The 21,384-nt window shown below is 41.5% G+C and overlaps 1 protein-coding gene across 1 annotated transcript in view; it reads left to right on the forward strand.

The window, feature by feature from the left end:
* Positions 1-21,384, forward strand: part of LOC106561988 (cadherin-11) — a 77,394-nt gene that overhangs the window by 39,436 nt on the left and 16,574 nt on the right. Inside the window, exons 2-4 of the mRNA XM_014126497.3 lie at positions 17,065-17,582; positions 18,431-18,725; positions 19,514-19,633. Coding sequence (XP_013981972.1) covers positions 17,343-17,582; positions 18,431-18,725; positions 19,514-19,633 — 655 coding nt within the window. The 5' untranslated portion in view covers positions 17,065-17,342. The remainder of the gene's footprint in view (positions 1-17,064; positions 17,583-18,430; positions 18,726-19,513; positions 19,634-21,384) is intronic.

Below are 21,384 nucleotides of genomic sequence, written 5' to 3' on the forward strand. Positions count from 1 at the left end.
GGTAACAGAATGACGGTAAGATAATTTCATCATGGGTCCCTGATCTGTACTATACAGAAATGCACAATTATGAATGTCATTATCTTCATGGTGATGCATCCTGAAAGGTACACAAAGGTAGAACATTTGTACTGTATATCCTCCTTGCATGTTTGGGTATTATTCATAGCTCCACCCCTAAACAAGACCACAGAGAGAGGGACTGGTTGTCCAGACTGTTTTCACACTTTTACTTTGACCACCACGTGACAGAAAGATAAATAAATCATTTATAAGCTGAACATAACAGTATGCCACTGGAAGGGAGGGCAGTAGCAGCTGACCCAACTGTGGTTTGTGACTACTATGAATTCCCATTGTAGCCAATTTAGTTGCAGTCATTCTGTTACAGTTTTTTTGGTAACAGAATGACATGTTTTAATCACTTAATAAATCATAGACTGGGACCTTTTCAGCTTTAAGAAATTGTGTACAGATCCTTGCGACATGGGGCCGTGCATTGTCATGCTGAAACATGAGGTGATGGCGGCAGATGCTTCTACATCTGCATTGCTTGCTGTTTGGGGTTTTAGGCTGGGCTTCTGTACAGCACTTTGTGATATCGGCTGATGTAAAAAGGGCTTTATAAATAAATGTGATTGATTGAATGGCACGACAATGGGCCTCATGACCTCGTTACGGTATCGCTGTGCATTCGAATTGCCGTCGATAAAATGCAATTGTGTTCGTTGTCCGTAGCTTATGCCTGCCAATACCATAACCCTACCGCGACCATGGGGCACTCTGTTCACAACATTGACATCAGCAAACTGCTCACCCACACAACAAAATACACGTGGTCTGCAGTTGTGAGGGTGGTTGGACGTACTGCTAAATTCTCTAAAACGACGTTGGAGGCGGCTTATGGTAGAGAAATTAACATTCAATTCTCTGGCAACAGCTCTGGTGGATATTCCTGCAGTCAGCGTGCCAATTGTGCGCTCCCTCAAAACATGAGTCATCTGTGGCATTGTGTTGTGTGACAAAACTGCACATTTTAGAGTGGCCTTTTATTGGCCCCAGCACAAGGTGCACCTGTGTAATGATCATGCTGTTTAATCAGCTTTTTGATATGCCACACCTGTCAGGTGGATAGATTATCTTGGCAAAGGAGAAATGTTCACTAACAGGGATGTAAACTAATTTGTGCAGAACATTTGAGATAAATAAAATAACAATTTCAGTGATATTTTATTTTTGCTCATGAAACATGGGACCAACACTTGTTGCGTTTATATTTTTGTTCAGAGTATATATACCTTAATAAAAAATAAAAAATAGACTCTTAGCTTTCATTTGAAACCAAATTGTATATGCTCCTGTGAACTTTACATGTTAGTCCTCATTAGGCTTTTTACATGGAAATGCCCATCTCTAAAAAAGAGTGAGTGATTTGACCTTATTAAAAAAAAAAATGGTGGATTCTCTGCAGTGCTGTACCATGTTTGAGGGTCCACTTATTAACTTTCCAGATTTGTTATGGACATCATGACCACTTCATGGGGTTGGTTGACTGATGTGATGTGATTCTCTTGTCATATGGAATCCATGCTACATCGATAAATAGAAAGCATGTCAGCCACAGAATAAACATTGTTTGATTATAACTGACTTGTATTATGTGGAAATATGTGGAAACTCTGCTTTATAACATCCCTTGGTGTTATGAAATCAAAAAGCGTGTAAATTGTCTGTGACACCCACTACTCAGATAGCTGTATAGAATTATTCAAAGTCACTTTTTCCACACTGAATAGAATCAGAGGAGACATTGCCGCCCACCCCCTTCTGTGAGCGACACTAATTTGAGAAACACATATATTATATATTTCTTTATATATTTACTTAAAATAATGTATGATTTAGAAATATGTATCTAAATGAGATGTGGTTATTATGATTGTGTCCCTGGGTGACCTTATGTCGAGAGTACCCGAGTCTCTAATCCTAGAAAAGTCCTGCAATGTGAGAAAAAGACAGCCAGCATGGCGGCTGTTTGAACTACAAGGCAAGGCAGTAGGATGTCAACATCTCCAGCAGAAGGCCTCCCCTCTTAGCTCTATACCCTGACCCCTGTCCTAAAGCCAGATCCATCAGCGATATAGGGGCTTTTATTACAGCCTTAACTCCTTTGAATATGCAGATTATTTCTATTCTTCGCAGACACATTTAACTGAAGGGTGGAGCATCAGCTCTGTGCACATCCCAGACAGGGACAAAAGCGCTTAGCGTCAGGGTTTTCAGCTGCAGATTACCGGTTTACCCATAGCCCCGCTACACAATGACTAGATGTATTGTCTTGTTGCCATGGTAGAAGACTGATTTTCTTTTAGTTTTTAGTTTGTCACTATAAGTAGATAAACAGCCTCCCTCTGTCTGAAGACCTGGTTCTGACTGGCGTTGCTAAATCCATCTCCTTGTTTGTGGAGGATTTCGTGTTTTATACCCACTAACACTATTGATTGTTACCAGGAGGTTTGAACAAATGTAGGGTGGAAAAGTGACAAATCAATAATGGTACAGTTTAAAGTAGCAGCCAGATATTTATTTCACTGTGCAAATGAATTGAATTAGCTAAACATTGAGTGACATGATATAACCACTATTTTTCTATTACTTCTTTATCTCTTTTTTCTTGAAGTGCTACAATTCATTCTGAGTTTCTGTATTTCTTGGCACGTAGGGCATTGCAATACTTGCAACAATCCATCATCTACATCCAAACCTGACAGCGAGGTCAGACGGTGAAATTATGCCTCGATACTCTGATCGACTGGGCATCAAGGCCACCTGGAAAAATTGGAATTGTGTCTGGGTGCCCAAATCAAACCCAAATGTCCCACAAATGTTTGCCAGGCTCCAGTGACACAGCTCAAAGCAATATTGATGCTGTCCCAGTGCAACGGGGAAAAAAAGATGAACTCACTTCCTGTGGGATTACCGTGGTTTATAAATCACAAAGGAATCAAACTCAGAGATACAGAAAACAAATGTAAGCCCTGGAGGATTAACAATCTAAATTCTCTACTTGCAAGAATGAAAAAGAGGATTTCCCTTCTTCCTTTGATATCTGTCATATTAATAATTTATTAATTTCTGCAATTTATGGGATAAAGCATAGCCCTGTGCATCAGAGCCTAGACAGCTCCGGTCAAAGCGAGCCAGGGCTACATTTATTATTTGTCTCCTTTGTGCGGTACCTGAAATGGCAGATTGTGTGTAGGCATGTTTTTCCCCCTCCTTCCTTTCCCTGCAGAAAAAAATAGCACTTTATATAAAGGGAAAAGGATAAAGCCATGGCCAAGATACAGATGCAGTAATGCTGCATTAAATGTTGGATTAAACCCAGAGAATACCTAGCCTAGAACTCTGAAGCTCTGGGAGACAGACCTGATGATAACGCTATATCACCTTCCACCTCACAATACTGCCAAAGGTCACTGCCAAAGGTCACTGCTGTCACATGGGATTTTTTTTTAACCATGGCCAACTCCTTTAGAGACAGGGTTTAAGGGTGCATACAGATCATCGTCATTTTTGTGTTATCAATGTGTCCATTCATGCTTTGGATTTTTGTAGCACACTGTACTGTGTTATATACAGTATTCCCTTTTCCTCCCTGTGTCGTATTCAAAAGCTGAGCATGTTTGTTGATTTAGGCCCAGCACATTGTGCTGATCCTGAGATGATGAGAAGCCCTCATCCATTATTGGTCTATGTGTTATGGTTTAAATACCCCCTTTTCATTCCACTGCTCTGAACTGACACAATTATCTTTTGAGGACCTTGATGGAGTTGAACATCTCTGTCAATATCTCATTTTAAATGAGCAGATTTCCTGCCGGTGCTCAATCTTCACAGGAGCTTTAGAGACAGGTCACAACACACCATCTTTCATTTTCTCTCCAATTAGTCCCTACAATCATGTGCTATGAGAGGAGAGGGTGATGGGTAATTTCCTCACTGGTGACTCCCACCGGCTTGAGTTGGATATAATTGACTTTGGAATGTGACTCATTAACATGCGTCTGTGGAATAGATGATCTATGGGGTTTTTATTCACAAATAGACATATCAGTCCCAGACGTGAAGTATATAGCTAATTAATGGTGGCTGGGCTGAACCGCCAAGACCCGGTAAGATTGATAACAAGTGGGATCACATTTCCTGTCTTCTATCTTCCTTCCCTTGTTTATTTCCCCTGTTGGCCACTCTGTTGTGTCTAAGAGTTATTATCCTCTTGCTTTGCTCATTTTTAATCACTTTCACTGAATCAGAAGAAAGGACTAAGCCTATCAACTGTTGTTGCCTTACTAATGTTTCTTAAGGCGGATATGGTCAGTTTAGTCAGCGGTGTACGGTTGTAGTAGGACTTGAACAGTCCTATCTCTGTTTAGACAGGTGTGGTTGTGCATTGGGGGTGACAAATCGATACAGTAACATATCGCAATATTATTTGAATATGATATTATGTCAATATTTGACTCCAAGTATCGATTTGTAAAATGAGAAAAAGGTAGAGTTAGCTAAAGCTAGTCGGCTGTACATGCGCCAAAACTCTGGCGTGTTCTCCATCTTCTTTTTAAGTAGCGAGCCAGCACGTTTATTTACCCGACTGATCAAAACTCGTTTTCTCATGCTCTCTCGTCTCTCTACAGCAGACATGTAGTGAGCAATATGTTTGTAACATTAACTTCTATGGGCTAGGTGGGACGCTAGCACCTGCGGGACAGTGAAATATCAGGGCGGCAAATTCAAAAACAACAAAATGTCATAATTCAACTTTCTCAAACATACAACTATTTTACACCATTTTAAAGATAAACTTCTCGTTAATCTAGCCACATTGTCCGATTTCAAAAAGGCTTTACAGTGAAAGCAAAACATTAGATTAGGTTAGGAGAGTACATAGACAAAAATAATCACACAGCCATTTTCCAAGCAAGGACATGTGTCAATAAAACCCAAAACACAGCTAAATGAAGCACACCTTTGACGATCTTCATCAGATGACACTCCTAGGACATTATGTTACACAATACATGTATGTTTTGTTCGATAAAGTTATATCCAAAAACAGCATTTTACATTGGCGCGTGATGTTCAGAAAATGTATTCCCACCAAAACGTCCGGTGAATGTGCACATCAATTTACAAAAATACTCATCATAAACGTTGACAAAATATATAACAATTATTTTAAGAATTATAGATAGACTACCCCTGGATGCAACCGCTGTGTCAGATTTTAAAATAGCTTTACGGAGAACATTTTTAAATATTCTGAGTACATAGCTCAGCCATCACGGTGAGCTATTCAGACACCCGCCAAGTTCGGGGCAACCTAAACTCAGAATTAGTATTAGAAATATTCTCTTACCTTTGCTGATCTTCGTCAGAATGCACTCCCAGGACTGCTACTTCCACAAGAAATGTTGTATTTTGTTCAAAATAATCCATATTTATGTGCAAATACCTCCGTTTTGTTCGTGCGTACAGATCACTTATCCAAAGGCATAACGCGCGAGCGCAGAATGAGAGACGAAAAGTCAAAATGTTCCATTACCGTACTTAGAAGCATGTCAAACGCTGTTTAAAATCAATCTTTATGGTATTTTTAACATAAAATTGCGATAATATTCCAACCGGACAATAGCATATTCATTCAAGAAGAAAAAGAAGGAACACCGTGCTCGTGTGACTGCGCATATCCAATCCCTTTGTTGCCAGGCAGACCACTTAGTGACTGAGCTCCTATTATCTGCCCAGTGACAGGAAAATGCTCAAACCACTTTCTGAAGGATTTAGACAGCCAATAGGAAGTGCAACGTCACCCCACAGACACTGTTGCTTCGATAGAGAATCAAAAGAAGAATTACAATTCTGACTTTTCACTTCCTGCTTGGATTTTTCTCTTAGGTTTTTGCCTGCCATATGAGTTCTGTTATACTCACAGACACCATTCAAACAGTTTTAGAAACTTCAGAGTGTTTTATATCCAAATCTACTAATAATATGCATATTATAGTTTCTGGGCCAGAGTAGTAACCTGTTTAAATAGGGTACGTTTTTCATCCGGCCGTGAAAATACTGCCCCCTAGCTCAGACAGGTTAAATCGCAATAAAATTGCGGTATCGAATTGCAATTCATATAGAATTGTGAGAATCGCAATACATATTGTATCGGCACCTGATTATATCATATTCTGAGGTCCCTGGCAATTCCCCGCCCTAATTTTTATGGGTTTGTAATGGTATAACATCCGGTAAATAGCCTACACATTTGACGCCAAAATTCATGTTGTTTGTGAATATTTGTGAACACCCGTCAAGAATACATTTTTCTTCATATTGATGACATGAAGAATCCCATCCATAATGTACTCTTAAATGACCACCCGGTACAGCCAGAAGAGGACTGGCTCCTATCTACGTTTCTTCCTAGGTTCTCGCCTTCTAGGGAGTTTTTCCTAGACACTTTGCTTCGGCATCTACATTGCTTGCTCTTTGGGATTTTAGGCTGGGTGTCTGTAAAGCACTTTCCCACTGGGCACAGACTTTAGTTCAACGTCTAGTTTGGATTTACATTTGGTTAAGTAGTCAACTAACATGAATTCAATGTGAAATCAGCATGTCATTCGATTTAGGTAAAAAGTTGGGTGACAAAAAACGAAATTCCTCCTGTTGATGACTTTTTTCAAATTCGATCAGTTTTTCACATTAATTCAACATCCTCACAAAGATTTGTTTTGATTGAAATGACTTGGAAACAACATTGATTCAACCAGTTTGTGTCCAGTGGGTTGTGACACCTGCTGATGTAAAAAGCCAACAAGGTCAGTGTATTTTATGGGTCAACTGAGCTCTGATCTGGAAACTAGTGGTATGCATTCAATTTGAAATCTCTTTCTGTGAATTGACATCGTTGTCTTCATCATCGATAAGGGGAACTGTGAAGCACTGAAGTGGTCCCTGACATTCTGTGTGCTTTCCCTTTGATTTCTCTTTGCTCATCTTGTTCACTTTGCTCTCTCTCTCTCTCTCTCTCTTCCTTTCTCTCTCTCGCTCATCACCTTGACGTCTTCTGTGTTTGTTTAACAACCATGGAGACGGTTTCAGGTCTGCTGCTCTTGCCCATGAAAGAAATCAGTTCAGTGGCTATGAAATTGTGAGTTTAGTAATGTTTTTTTTTTCTTATTTTTTTTTCTTTTTTCGCTGTTGCAAAGGCAGATTACCAGCCAGTGGTAGCTAGATGGTTTGTAAGATTCTCTATGGATTTTACTGATACAATCTGCTGATACATAACCCACAGTGTAGACTATCTTCTATATCATTATTCAACCTGGCAGATCCATTACCACTGACGAGTTACTTCCTTTTAGCAATGGCTAAAATGACTTATTATGCCCGCTATGACATTAAAACTATACTTTTGATATCATGGATGGTCAGTCCTTGCATCCATAGCTCTGTCAATACATTTGAGTGGTTACAATTTTCAAGCCCCCGTCCCTCAGCTTTTTCCCGAAAAAAAGTGGTGGGGAGAAGCTTTGTTATTGTTTCAAATGCGGATTACCTCTTTAATGCGAGATGAGCTTTTCTATCATTATAGAAAATCAAAACAGGAAAGCTGTCAATCAATTTGTTCAGCAAGGGAATACATTGCACAGAAGATAATCTTAAAAAAAAAAAAATCTGATTAGTGAAGTTCAAGTATGACAATTTTTTAAAGTAAAGTCTGTTCATACAGCCTGTCTGGTGAAAAGGTCGTCTCCCTTCAAAAATATTTTGGTATTTTTTTCCCTTCTGTGCATACACTCTGTATTTTTGGTCTCCATTTTCCTTCTGGGCATTTCAACACAGAATTAACTAACAAAACCCACAGACACTCTATTGCAGTGCCTCACTTTGCTCCTTCCTCCTAGTGTGTCATTCTCCACCCATAATGGTTGGGATCTGGGGCTGTTTGTCTCCTGTCCCCTATCCCTTTTCCCTTTGCCTCAAATCAATTCCAGACACTGCAGTTTCCTGCTCCCTAGATCAGGCTGGCTGGCTGGACTGGGCCGTCTGAAACTCCAGCTACTCCGTCATTTCCAGGAATAGGAGAAGGCTGGGGAGTTTGGGGCTTTGGAAACCGACTGTTCCACAGTTTGAGTGTAGCTGTAAAAATACATTATGCTGGCAATTCCTCTTTTTGTGACTAAAATACTAGCATCTCGTTGCTAGACGAGAGGGAAAAGACTGGATTTTTTATAAACCTCACACATTTTAATTATGGTTAAAGTGTCTTGTGGGTGATTGAATAGCTGAAGAGATGCAGATGCAGTCTTCAATTATTTTTTGTTCTTCTTTTTCATTAACATTCTTGGATACACAGCAATGTTGCATAGCAATTAGACTTGCATAATAACCGAAGACATAATTATTATGTTATGGATGTGACACAAAAAGAGAAACCCTGGTTCTTACTAATTGGAGGCACCACTATAGCATACATTGCCTCCTGACGTCTGCTGGTTGTCAGTAGTAGAGATCCCTTGTAAAGGTTTTGAGTACATGCCATTTGGTTTCACATTCAGTGGAAAGATTTCAGATTGGTGCTTGCAATTACAGTCTATTTTGCTATTTCCGATTCAAAAGACTTGCTTCTTTTTTGTTTCTTTAATTCTATTCTCAGCTGTTTAGAAATTATATTTTTGAGCTTAATAGTTCTTCAGCATTTTCTAGATGATACAAACTCTTTGGTTAATGCTATTGTTGCACAATTGCAACATTAATTCAGTTTTACTGACTGTAGTAAATGTTAATGAACTTCTGTTTGCATCTTACAATTTTAGTCATTTGCAAAGATAGTCTTTCTCTGCTTTATTATTTTTAAGTTGAAGATACATTTAATAAATTACAGAGGTTTGGGATACTGGTATGACTAACTTACCTTTAGAAATTCCTAGATAGGCCTATTATTAATACTGTATGTGTTCATATACATAATACAGTGTACTCATGTCCTCTGAGTGAGGATGCTTAGTGATACGGATTACTAGTCTATGAACAAGCTGATGTGGGTACTTGTAGTTCATAATTCCGGCTTACTTTTTTGTAGTGGGTTAAGAGAGATCCGATACCCCCTACTCCACCAGATACACGCAACACACACGAACACACATAGTCAGAAGCTGATGTGAAGTGGAACAATCATGTTTGTCTCGCTGAACCTTATCCTTCCCTTTGTGGTTTGTCTGTGACTGCCCTTTGTTCAGGCTGTGTATGCACTGTACAGTTTCAGCTGTAGCTTCTTGTCCTTCTCTTACTCTCCATCTTGCTTTCCTTACAGTTTGAGTGACAGGTGCATCCTACCTTCACGCTGCCCTATCAAAACCCTTCCCACCCACACTCCTGTAGCCAGGTATGCAGCAGAGGCACTGTGGTTGACTTGTGCAGGGCTTCTAACCTTCAGATATGTCAAGGTAACTTAACCTGAGTGCTGAGCCTTGTTTGCCACAGTAAAATGATACTCAGTCATAAACCTTTCAACTCCAAGGGCATGCACTGCCTTCCTGAGCACACCAGAGAGGAAAGAAGCCTAGGGCTGAGCTGAAATATCATCACTTTGAGTGCAGCTCCTCTGTGATACATACCTCCTCTGCCATTTCCATCTCCATCCCACAGCCAGCCGTCTCGGTAGCGAGACTCCTACCATCGCTTCAAGCTCAGCTGCATCCTCTGCATCCTTTTTTGGTTGCTTTCCCTTACTCTCATAGTGCAAATTACTGGCTGCTATCCGTGGAGTCAGTCGTTTTCTATGGCTCTTGACATCCCTCTGAGCAACGGCATCGGCAGCAACATGAACAACAGCATGCAAAGGCTGTAGCAGCAGTAACAGTATCTTCTGTACATGCACTCTTCCTTCACCTGTAGCTATGGTGGCACATTGTAGATGATGGCATTAGCATATTATTCATGACTCTGTCTGCTCAGAGGGGGGGAAAAACGGGTGCATCACTCACCTGTTAGAATACTAATGACCTCTTTGGCTCTGAAGTGCAGAAAGCCAGACTGGGGTATTTTGTTTGTGAAACACCTATACCGATTAGTCTGTGTAATTGAATGGCAATTAAGAGTCAGGTTACGCCCTGGGAGCACAATCGTTTGTTTCTTTTCTCTATTTTGTCGCTTTTAAAAGCCACAGGAAGCAGCCCACAGTAACCAGAAACCAAAGACCACTTTTCCTCCTTGCAGTGCGGCTTCAAAGCCTCTTTCCATGCAGTCGTATTGAGTAGAAAATCGTTTTTATTCCCAGTTGTTTATCCTCTCTTATGTCTTCTTTTAAAGAGTTAAGTCTGTCAAGGCCATGCATGCTATATCTTTGCAGATATACTAGCAGGTCTTTGTTGTGAGGCATTGATTTACAGAAGCCGTATCGTATACAAAAGGTGAACACAGGACAGTATTTTCAAAGTCCCTGAACAATGTTAATAAACTTGTCAGCAGGGCCGGCCCCAGGTATATGCGACACAAGTGGTCGTTTAGGGGCCGCCGGCCGCTAGGGACTCAGTCGGCGTCTCAACTTACTGTTGAACCCAAAAGGGGCACTTTTTCGAAATGTGATGGCGCTTCAGCAGTTTTTCTCTTGTTATGTCAGTCACTGACAGTCACTAAATTAGCATGTCAGCTAACAATTTTTAGCTTGGTAAGTTAGTCTAGCCATCTAACTAAACTTGTAGTTATCATGTTCCGAATAGGGCTCGGGCATGCAGGGCAGGTTCCCAGGGGCCCTGACAGGGGACCTCCATTGATTTTGTTAGTCACTCTCACTCAGCTATTATTAACATGGCATAGGTTTTGGCAAAATGTTCTCTACACTCCATGGCAAAATGGGTAGAATTGCAGAAAGCTTGCTTTAAAACAAACAAAGAAATGTCTCTCTCTAAAACGAATGAGAGAAGAGCAGAGAACCTCCTGATCTCAGAGTCCTCTGTGGTAGTAGTGTTGGAGCAATTACCTGTCAGAGTGAGAAGCAGCATGGTGGAATTATGAGGACTACACAAGACTACAGTCCTGATCACTTGACCCTGATCGGCTTCTTTCACCACTGTAAGAATGAGGTGGCGACGTTGGTGTTATTTCTCTATTTTTTTTTATCCAAACAAAGATTTATACGTGTGCAAGGGGTAAAATTCAGAGAAAGCCCAATTCCTAGGAATAGAAACACCACTCAGGTGGATACAGGGGTCATGCTCCAAAATACAGCATTGTTAAAGGAAAACATTCGGCACCTATGGTGTAATATACAGACTGCAGTGCGCCTGGTTTTTCCATGAAAGTGGCGTATTACAGAACATGTGGAGGGCTTAGAAGGGTGGTTTATTTTCATTATGATATGGTCTGTCTAGCAATCTGCCATGATAATATGGCCACTTTGTGTTGAGTGAAAACATGGTCTTATCGGCATAACCTGTACAGTATCATGCTTGTATCTTGAAAGGAGGCATAGCCTGCTTTTTAGAGGTACAATTTATTGGAACTTGAATGAAAATACATTCAGCTATATATTTAATGATCTTTGTTATTGTTGTAATTGTAATTATTTTATTCCATGTAGATTAGGTCATTATACGGAGAAATCATTCAATATTGCATTCAAGCAGTGCGAATGTATGTCACACATGCCATTCTTAGAGCAGAAATACCTCCACTCTTTTACATCCCCTCAAGCTGCACAGTCAACCAAGCACTAAACCCTCCTCCACTGCTCCAGTAAGTGCATCAAAGCTGGTCACGAAATGGGAAGGCCAGGATGCAGGCAGCACATGGAGAATTAATTCCAAAGCTGCTGCATCCCTCTCAGCAACCCCATTTGTAACGCTAGACTGTAGTCTCTACCTCGCTCTTTCTCCCTCGCTTTCTCTCTCTTCTTTCTCTCCTCCCTCTCTCTCTGTATTTCTCTCTTTCGCTCTATCCCTCACTCTTTCTTTTTTCTCTTTCTTTCTCTGTCACTCTCTCTGTCTCTCTCGCTCTCTTTCTCTCTCTCTGTCTCTCTCTCTCTCTCTCTATTGCAAAAAACACTCCCAACTGGACAGTTTTTTTCTCCGTCTCTTCATTCAGACTCAATCACGGACACTCTTACTGACAGTTGTAGCTGCTCTGTGGGATGTATCGTTGTCTCTACCTTCTTGCCTTTGTGCTGTTGTCTGTGTATAATACTGTTTGTAGCATATTTTGTGCTGCTGCCATGTTGTGTTGCTACCATGCTGTGGTGTCATGTGTTGCTGCCTTGCTATGTTGTTGTCTTAGGTCTCTCTTTATGTAGTGTTGTGGTGTCTGCCATGGAAATTCCAACCAAATGAGAGAGACTGACATTCAATAAACAACTTCTCTTTATTAGATAAGAATTGGAATATGGAGGGGATCACATAAAGTGCAATGTTAAGAGCCCAATGAAGAAGAGTTGGGTCTCAGTTTATATAAGAAAAGTACAGCCTCCATTTTGGGTGGTGTGACAAACAAACAGAACAATAGCCGTGAGGACGTACTGGTTGGTGACCTTAAAGGACTATGGAACTGAGAAACTGAGGTTGGCCTGTGGTGAGGTTTTGTCAAGATATGTCGCGCCATTTCTCAATGCTCATTGTCTCGACACTGTTTCTAAAAGAAACCCAACCCATTTGTCCTGCTCGTCTGTTACAGCTTAGTTCAGTCTACTGCTAAATATGGAATAACAGCACTTTGTCTGTTAGTCCAAAACCAAGGGTCAGTCATGCAGACAAAGGGGAAGTGTTCTAGCAGAGGGAGCAAGTCTCATCAGTATGTCGTATGACTTTAGTTCAATGCATAGATACACTGGATAAACTTTATTACTGCAAGTTTTGCCACCATATGTGTCTCTTGTCATGATGTGTGTTTTGTCCTATATTTTTATTTTTACTCCCAGCCCCCGTCCCCGTAGGAGTCCTTTTGCCTGTTGGTAGGCCATCATTGTAAATAATAATGTGTTCTTAACTGACTTGCCTAGTTAAATAAAGGATAAATAAAATAACTAAATAAACATGCCCAGACAACATAGGCTACTCATTGTATAACAACAACACCCAATAAATAAGCTGTTTGCACACGCTATTCACACAAATCAGTACATGTGCACACAATAGACATACTTTGTGCACCCACACACACACACCATACGGTCATAAACACTTGTGAAAACAGACGGGTGGAGCCTCCAGGGTTGTGGAAGACAGGGGCATATATCACATCTGCTCAGACATGAATCACCTTTATTGCTTTTGACCGACTCCATCTTGTACGTGCGACCGGACTTTACAGAATTAAACTGGCACTAGAGAATACGAGAGAGAGGGAGAGAGGGAGCGTTTACACTGCTTTTCTTGTACAATGTTGATGATAGGTAAGCTGAACCCCTCTGCACGGGGAGGTTCAGACTTGAGCACAGTTCCATGCTCTGTCTGCTGTTTTAAATGTTTGTTTTTTTCGGCTTCCGATATTTTTTTAAACGATAGCTCCAATAACCATTGGGGAGCAATTGCACTCCCCACTTAAAAAAAAAATTATAATAATTGTACAAGGAAGAACACATCTCCCAGCTATAAAAACCAAATCTCAACCCCAACATGCACCTTCAGTGGCTGAAATGCGTTATTTATTTAGGACATCATTTAGGTTCTCATCATAACCCTAATGAGGCCCTGCATTGAAAGAACCAATTACATTTGATTTGATTTGTATGCACTGCTTAGTGATATTTCCTTTGAGGACTATGCTTAGTGGTTAGAGTTTAATTTTTTAAGAGCCCCACTGAGCTGATAAGTGCTTTTTGGGGTTCCCCTCAATCAAATGGTGTGGGATCATATGCCTTTTAGAGTCTATGGATGTGTTGGTACTCAATATTAAACATCAGCATGGGACTAACTCAATTCTTCCACTTTGACCCTGTGTTCCATTTAAAATAGTAATATTGGCAGAGCAGTGACACATGTGCTGTTACAGCACCACAATGAGATATTGAAGACACTGGCTTGGTGTCAAAAAGACTGCGCTGAAAGAGAGGGAGGATTTATCTGCCCGGTGCCTCTCTCCCGTTCTTCACTTTTCATGGCTGTGATAGTGTGAAGTTACTGGCTGCTTTTAGAATAGCGGAGACTTGGAGAAAGACTAGAGGGATTGTTTTAATTGTCCCTCACTGTCAGGTCACTCCATTTCTCCTCAGACATCCCCTCTCCACCACTGTCCATGGCTGGGCTAGAACAGTGAAAATAGAGCTGGAGTCACACACTTCAATTAAGCCCAAGGATATTTGTAGCTGGCAATTTCGTTTCTTCTGAAGCACAAGCTATTTTTTTCCCCTTTATCCGATAATTATTTTCTCCAAGTCTCAGTAACAATTTTTTACTTACAAGCAGCTGTGGCATTATCTTACCCCTCATTAAGTAACATGAAATGTAACCATTATTAATTTATTCAAGAGGAACATGATACACTTCCACTTATATTGTTAGCGTTTTTCCTCATGAAACTTGTTCTGGAGGCAGCTCTGCAGAGTGGTCACTAGCTGGCACAGCCACAAAGTCATAACATCTGATAAACCTAACCTTAATGTCACGTAAACTCCCTCTCCGGCCTCTAGGTCATCAGGCTGCTGATTATCCCGCACACCTGTCACCATCGTCAAGCGCACCTGCGCCTCATGACACTCACCTGGACTCCATCACCTCCTTGATTATCTTCACTATATCTGTCACTCCCCTTGGTTCTTTCCTCAGGTGTTATGGACTCTGTTTCATGTCGATGTGTTGTTTGTGTTTCGTGTTTATTGTTTGTGTTTCGTGTTTATTGTTTGTGTTTCGTGTTTATTGTTTGTGTTTATTTATTAAAACACTCACTCCCTGTACTTGCTTCCCGACTCTCAGCGCATTCGGTACACTTAACCCTAACCTTAACCACACTGCTAACCTTAAATTACGATCAAAAAGCACATTTTTTGTTTTCATAAATGTTTACAATATAGCCAATTTTCACTTTGCAGCTTGTCCATCTTGCGGCAATCGCTTAGTTCTGCCTCTAGGGCAAGACCCATGACAGTAAACCTGCATATATTAGTGTCTGCAGCTATGGCCTATCTGCCCCATTGCAATATTTACAAGGTGCTATAGAGTGTTGAAATACACTGAGGATACAAACATTAAGAACGCCAGCTCTTTCCATGACATAGACTAACCAGGTGAACGCAATGATCCCTTATTGATGTCACTTCTTAAATCCACTTCAATCAATGTAGATGAAGAGGAGGAGACAGGTAAAACAAGTATTTGTAAGCCTTGAGACAACTGAGACATGGATTGTGTATGTATAATGTTCAGAAGATGAATGGGTGAAACAAAAGGTATGTGCCAGGCGCCCCGGTTTGTGTCAAGAACTGGAACGCTGCTGGGTTTTTCTCGCTCAACAGTTTCCCATTTGTATCAAGAATGGTCCACCACCAAAAGGACATCCAGCCAACTTGACACAACTGTGGGAAGCATTGAAGTCGACATGGCCGGCATCCCTGTGAAATGCTTTTGACACCTTGTAGAGTCCATGCCCTGACGAAATTAGGCTGTTCTGAGGGCAGAAGAGGGATGGGGAGTGTGCAACTCAATATTAGGAAGGTGTTCCTGATGTTTGGTATATTCAGTGTATTTTTCCATGTTAACAAATCCTCCGATGTCTCTCTCACCATTCCACAGTAGTGCTGCATTGAAACATTTAGCTTCCTAGCCATCCACTGGAATACTTAATACATGACTCGCAATCACTGTATTACAGTAACAGATGAGACATGTTGCATCGCTGTTGAATCACTTGCCGTCAATGACTGACTTTGGACCAGACTACTTACTTTGGACCAGACTACGTCTTAGCCAAGACGGATGAATGCCTGTGATTCCCGAGGCATTTAAATGGGAAACACTCCCCTTGAGATGATGGGGCTTCGGAGGCAATAAAACCACTCCTACACACACAGTTGGCTGACATTTTGGTGGCCAGTCAATAACGGAGAAAAAAAGCATAAAATGTCTTCTTTTTCCGGAGTAGCTGCCAATTTACAACCGAGACACTGGAAAGCATGAAGCGTTATCAGGCGTTCATTATGGGGGCTGACAGTGGAGAAGTCCAACTGAGTTAGGGTGCCCATTTCCCTACATCACTGGTGGATGCGCTTTATTTGGACTTTATTTATGAGCTCTGCCACACAAGCTGGAGATTTGTTCTATTTTTTTCTCTTCTCTCCCTCTCTCTCTTCCCCGCTGGACCGTGTGTTTAACCGGTTCCAGTGAGAGGCAGCTTTAAGCAGTGTGTTAAAGCATTATTGTTGTGGTTGGGCTCCCAGCTAGCATCGTTGCTGAAGTGATTAGGCTGAAGGTTCTTAGTGGCTCAGTGGATAGGAAAATCTCCCGCAGGTCCATTTGTTCCTCTGTCCATCCATGAGCAGTCAAGCAGGAAGTGATGAAAGCCAATCATGGGACTGACAACAACACCGCATCTGGTTAATTGTCGGATGTGTAACATAACCTATTGGCATGTGATAAAGCCTGCTTTGTTTGCAGTTATGACTGTGCAAATCGACTATTAGACGATTCTGTTTTTAGCTCCGTTGTCGCTTTGTTGACCATCAGTGCATGGTCAGTGAATGAAAATGAAGTGATGCATTTTGTACCAAATTAGAATTTTGAAGGAGACAATTTCACTTTTGCTCTACTCACCTAATGTAATACTACAAGGGACAAAACATAGGCAACACTTCAATTTGAGAACACCAGTGGCTTGATGTCTAATTAAATAAGAGCAAATGAGTTTACAACCTCTGTCACTTAATTAGAGCAAGATACAGAGGCACAAAATGAATTAAAATGTCGAGATTTAGAGAGGAGTCAATTAAAACTTTGGTTGGAGTGTGGGCTGACGATAACTACTCTTGTACAGAACTGTTTTGTCCCCTGTGACTGACTGTGTATTTTTGTTTCATTTCAGGGCCTACGTTGGGAGGAGAAGAAGGAGGAAGAGAGAGAAGAAGAAGGGGATTGTGATGAGTAACTGCATAAAGCAAAACCAAAGGATCCGGTGAGGTTTAGGGTCCAAGTCCCCAGGCTAGCGAGTGAGTGGAGTGAAGCCACCATCCAGGAAGGACCTCAGAGGAAGGTTTTCCCAGGATTATCTCTGGATTGTGCCTCTCAGGGGACACAGGCACACGTGCAGCAAGGCCCAAAGGAAGGCGGAGTAGCATTGGTCGGCAGGCAGCAGGCAGCAGGATGTGGGAGGGACTGGGACTGCAGGTGTTCCTGATGTGCCTGGGCGCCATGCTGTGCAGCGCTGTGGCCGCCTCGGCACCCCTGGAGCACAGCCACCACCGCCGCCTCTCCCTACACAGGCACCGGGAGAGGACAGGCAAGGAGGGACAGGTCCTACACCGCTCCAAGAGAGGCTGGGTTTGGAACCAGTTCTTTGTCATTGAGGAGTACACAGGGCCAGACCCAGTTTTAGTGGGCAGGGTAAGGTCATTGTTTTAAATTCTTCATCATCATCATCTTCCCACCTCGCCTCTCTTTTCTCTCCCATTCTTTCCCCCTCTCTATCTGTTGACCACTGAATTAAAGTCACAAGGGGTTTTCGTTACCAGTGGAGACCTTGCAATATCCTCAATTTGTTACACAAAGCAATCAGTGGCCCACTTGATTAAAGGTTATACATTGGATTTCCTTTTTAATATCAAAGCATCCTCCAAAGACGTTGACATCTGGGAAACAGGCGATTTTAGGGGTCCACAGAAATGACGATTACAAATGGGGACCTACATTTGCCTCTAATTCCGACAGTGACAGAGATGATACCTTGGTATTATTGAATTGGGATATCAATCAGCAACAAAAACAACATGCATGCAGGACAGGTTTCTTTGAACAATATTTCATAGAATATAATGAAAAGTTGGTAGATATTGCAAAATAAATTAAAATACCATTCATATATGCGTTTGTGGGAATATAGTTTTGCGTGTTTTGAATTGCAGAAATTAACCAATCAACTAAGTGACTTAACTATCTGATAATGTGACAGACCACTAATTGTAATGTTGCTGTGTTGCACCTAATGTTTATCATCAGAGTAAATATAGATTGATTCTCTATGTTGAACCATATTGGTTTCAAGGCAGTTTTCTCTAAGCTATGCATTTAAATGTAATCACATTTACATGATTGCCTGGGCTGAATGTGCTTCTCATTATCCATGTTCCTCCTAGTGATCACACTACATGTTGTAAGGTAGTATTTTTAAAATGGTTTTTAATTTTTTTTTCCAAAGTCATTTTGCTGACATTTTTCTTTCAATTTGTTTCCAGCTCCACTCAGACGTTGACGCTGGAGATGGCAATTGCAAGTACATTCTCTCAGGGGAGGGTGCAGGCACCATTTTTGTCATTGATGACAAGACGGGCAACATCCATGCCACCAAGACCCTGGACAGGGAAGAGCAGGCCCAGTACACCCTCACAGCTCAGGCTGTGGACAGGGCCACCAACAAGCCTCTGGAGCCTCCGTCGGAGTTCATAGTCAAGGTCCAGGACATCAATGACAACCCACCTGAGTTCCTACATGGGCCATACTATGCCAGGGTGCCTGAAATGTCCAACGTCGGTGAGTCTGCCTGGGGAATGGACCGTGAAGGATTCTCTACCCTCTGTCTAATTCTCCCTTCCTCAGACTGTTTGCTAGTGAACAGCTTGTTTCCCATGCATTATTCAAAATTACTGTAATCTGACCGGGGGAGGCAATGTTGGAAGCGTTGCTGTTGTTGTTGCGGCTTTGCAATTTCCCTCTTCCTTGTGTGTGTGTGTGTGTGTGTGTGTGTGTGTGTGTGTGTGTGTGTGTGTGTGTGTGTGTGTGTGTGTGTGTGTGTGTGTGTGTGTGTGTGTGTGTGTGTGTGTGTGTGTGTGTGTGTGTGTGTGTGTGTGTGTGTGTGTGGGGATGGGGGTCACTCCATGTAATACAACATCCTTAATGCTGGCCTGTCACAGAGTAACAATCTATTTCCCTGCGATTCCACCAGCTGACAACCCAAATGGTGCTCAGACTCGGCAGTCTAGACCAGCCCAGTTTCAAATATGTTCAGAAACCACTGTGATGTCAAATTATTTTCAAATAGTGGCGAAACAGCTAGGCTTTGTGTGAATCCCAAAACCATGAGCACTTAAGGACATTATAACCATGGGAGGGATGCTGACTGCACCACATTTTTGGTTAAGAATAAGCAATTTCTAGAATGGCAAACACTTCCAGTATCAGGTATATAGCAGGAATTTCATTTTAGAAACATAGTATTAGCTCAAACTAAATGCCATAATGATTTTCTTATTGCAGGTCTATTATTATGTTGGGTAAATGGTGTTGAAAATAATAACACCTGTTGTTCTTGTGTTGTCCAGGTACCTCAGTGATGCAGGTAACAGCCACAGATGCTGATGATCCCACCTATGGGAATAGTGCAAGACTGGTGTACAGCATTCTCCAGGGCCAGCCCTACTTCTCAGTGGAACCACAAACAGGTACCCAACCTCTCTGTCCCACCTTGTTTCATATTCATCCAGATAGCATAACATTTTATATATATATATATATATATATAAGTGGCTTGCGAAAGTATTCACCCCCTTGACATTTTTCCTATTTTGTTGCCTTACAACCTGGAATTAAAATAGATTTTGAAAATGCAATTAGGAAAACAGCAGAGTCAAGGTTGAAGAATAAGGGGGTTCGTATCATTTGATTTACACAACATGTCTAGCACTTGGAAGATGCAAAATATTTTTTCTTGTGAGACAAACAAATAAGACAAAAAACATAAAACTTGAGCGTGCATAACTATTCACCCCGCCAAAGTTAATACTTTGTAAAGACACCCTTTGCAGCAATTACAGCTGCATGTCTCTTGGTGTATGTCTCTATAAGCTTGGCACATCTAGCCACTGGGATTTTTGCCCATTCTTCAAGGCAAAACTGCTCCAGCTCCTTCAAGTTGGATGGGTTCCGCTGGTGTACAGCAATCTTTAAGTCATACCACAGATTCTCAATTGTATTGAGGTCTGGGCTTTGACTAGGTCATTCCAAGACATTCCAATGTTTCCCCTTAAAGCACTCGAGTGTTGCTTTAGCAGTATGCTTAGGGTCATTGTCCTGCTGGAAGGTGAACCTCCGTTCCAGTCTCAAATCATTAGAAGAGTGAAACAGGTTTCCCTCAGGAATTTCCCTGTATTTAGCGCCATCTATCATTCCTTCAATTCTGACCAGTTCCCCAGTCCCTGCTGATGAAAAACATCCCCACAGCATGATGCTGCCACCACCATGCTTCACTGTAGTGTTAGGTTTGTGTTGGGATGGTGTTCTCGGGGTGATGAGAGGTGTTGGGTTTGTGCCAGACATAGCGTTTTTCTTGATGTCCAAAATGCTACATTTTTGTCTCATCTGACCAGAGTTCCTTCTTCCATATGTTTGGGAGTCTCCCACATGCCTTTTGGCGAACACCAAACGTGTTTGCTTATTTTTTCTTTAAGCAATGGCTTTTTTCTGGCACTCTTCCATAAAGCCCAGCTCTGTGGCGTGTACGGCTTAAAGTGGTCCTATGGACAGATACTCCAATCTCCGCTGTGGAGCTTTGCAGCTCCTTCAGGGTTATCTTTGGTCTCTTTGTTGCCTCTCTGATTAATGCCCTCCTTGCCTGGTCCATGAGTTTTGGTGGGCGACCTCTCTTGGCAGGTTTGTTGTGGTGCCATATTCTTTCCATTTTTTTAATAATGGATTTAATGGTGCTCTGTGGGATGTTCAACATTTCTGATATTTTTTTATAACCCAACCCTGATCTGTACTTCTCCACAGCTTTATTCCTGACCTGTTTGGAGAGCTCCTTGGTCTCCATGGTGCCCCTTGCTTAGTTGTGTTGCAGACTCTGGGGCCTTTCAGAACAGGTGTATATATACTGAGATCATGTGACAGATTGTGAAAGATGTGACAGATTATGTGACTTCTGAAGGTAATTGGTTGCACCAGATCTTATTTGGTATATTGTAATTACTTCGCCACCATGGCCTATTTATTGCCTTACCTCCCTTATCTTTCCTCATTTGTACATACTGTATATAGTCTTTTTCTACTCTATTATTGACTGTGTTTGTTTATCCCATGTGTAACTCTGTGTTATTGTATGTGTCGAAATGCTTTGCTTTCTTGGCCAGGCCGCAGTTGTAAATGAGAACTTGTTCTCAACTAGCCTACCTGGTTAAATAAAGGTGAAATAAAAATA

This window comes from Salmo salar, chromosome 11 (genome assembly GCF_965601325.2).
Source record: "Salmo salar chromosome 11, fSalSal1, whole genome shotgun sequence".
In the NCBI taxonomy this organism is placed as follows: domain Eukaryota; kingdom Metazoa; phylum Chordata; class Actinopteri; order Salmoniformes; family Salmonidae; genus Salmo; species Salmo salar.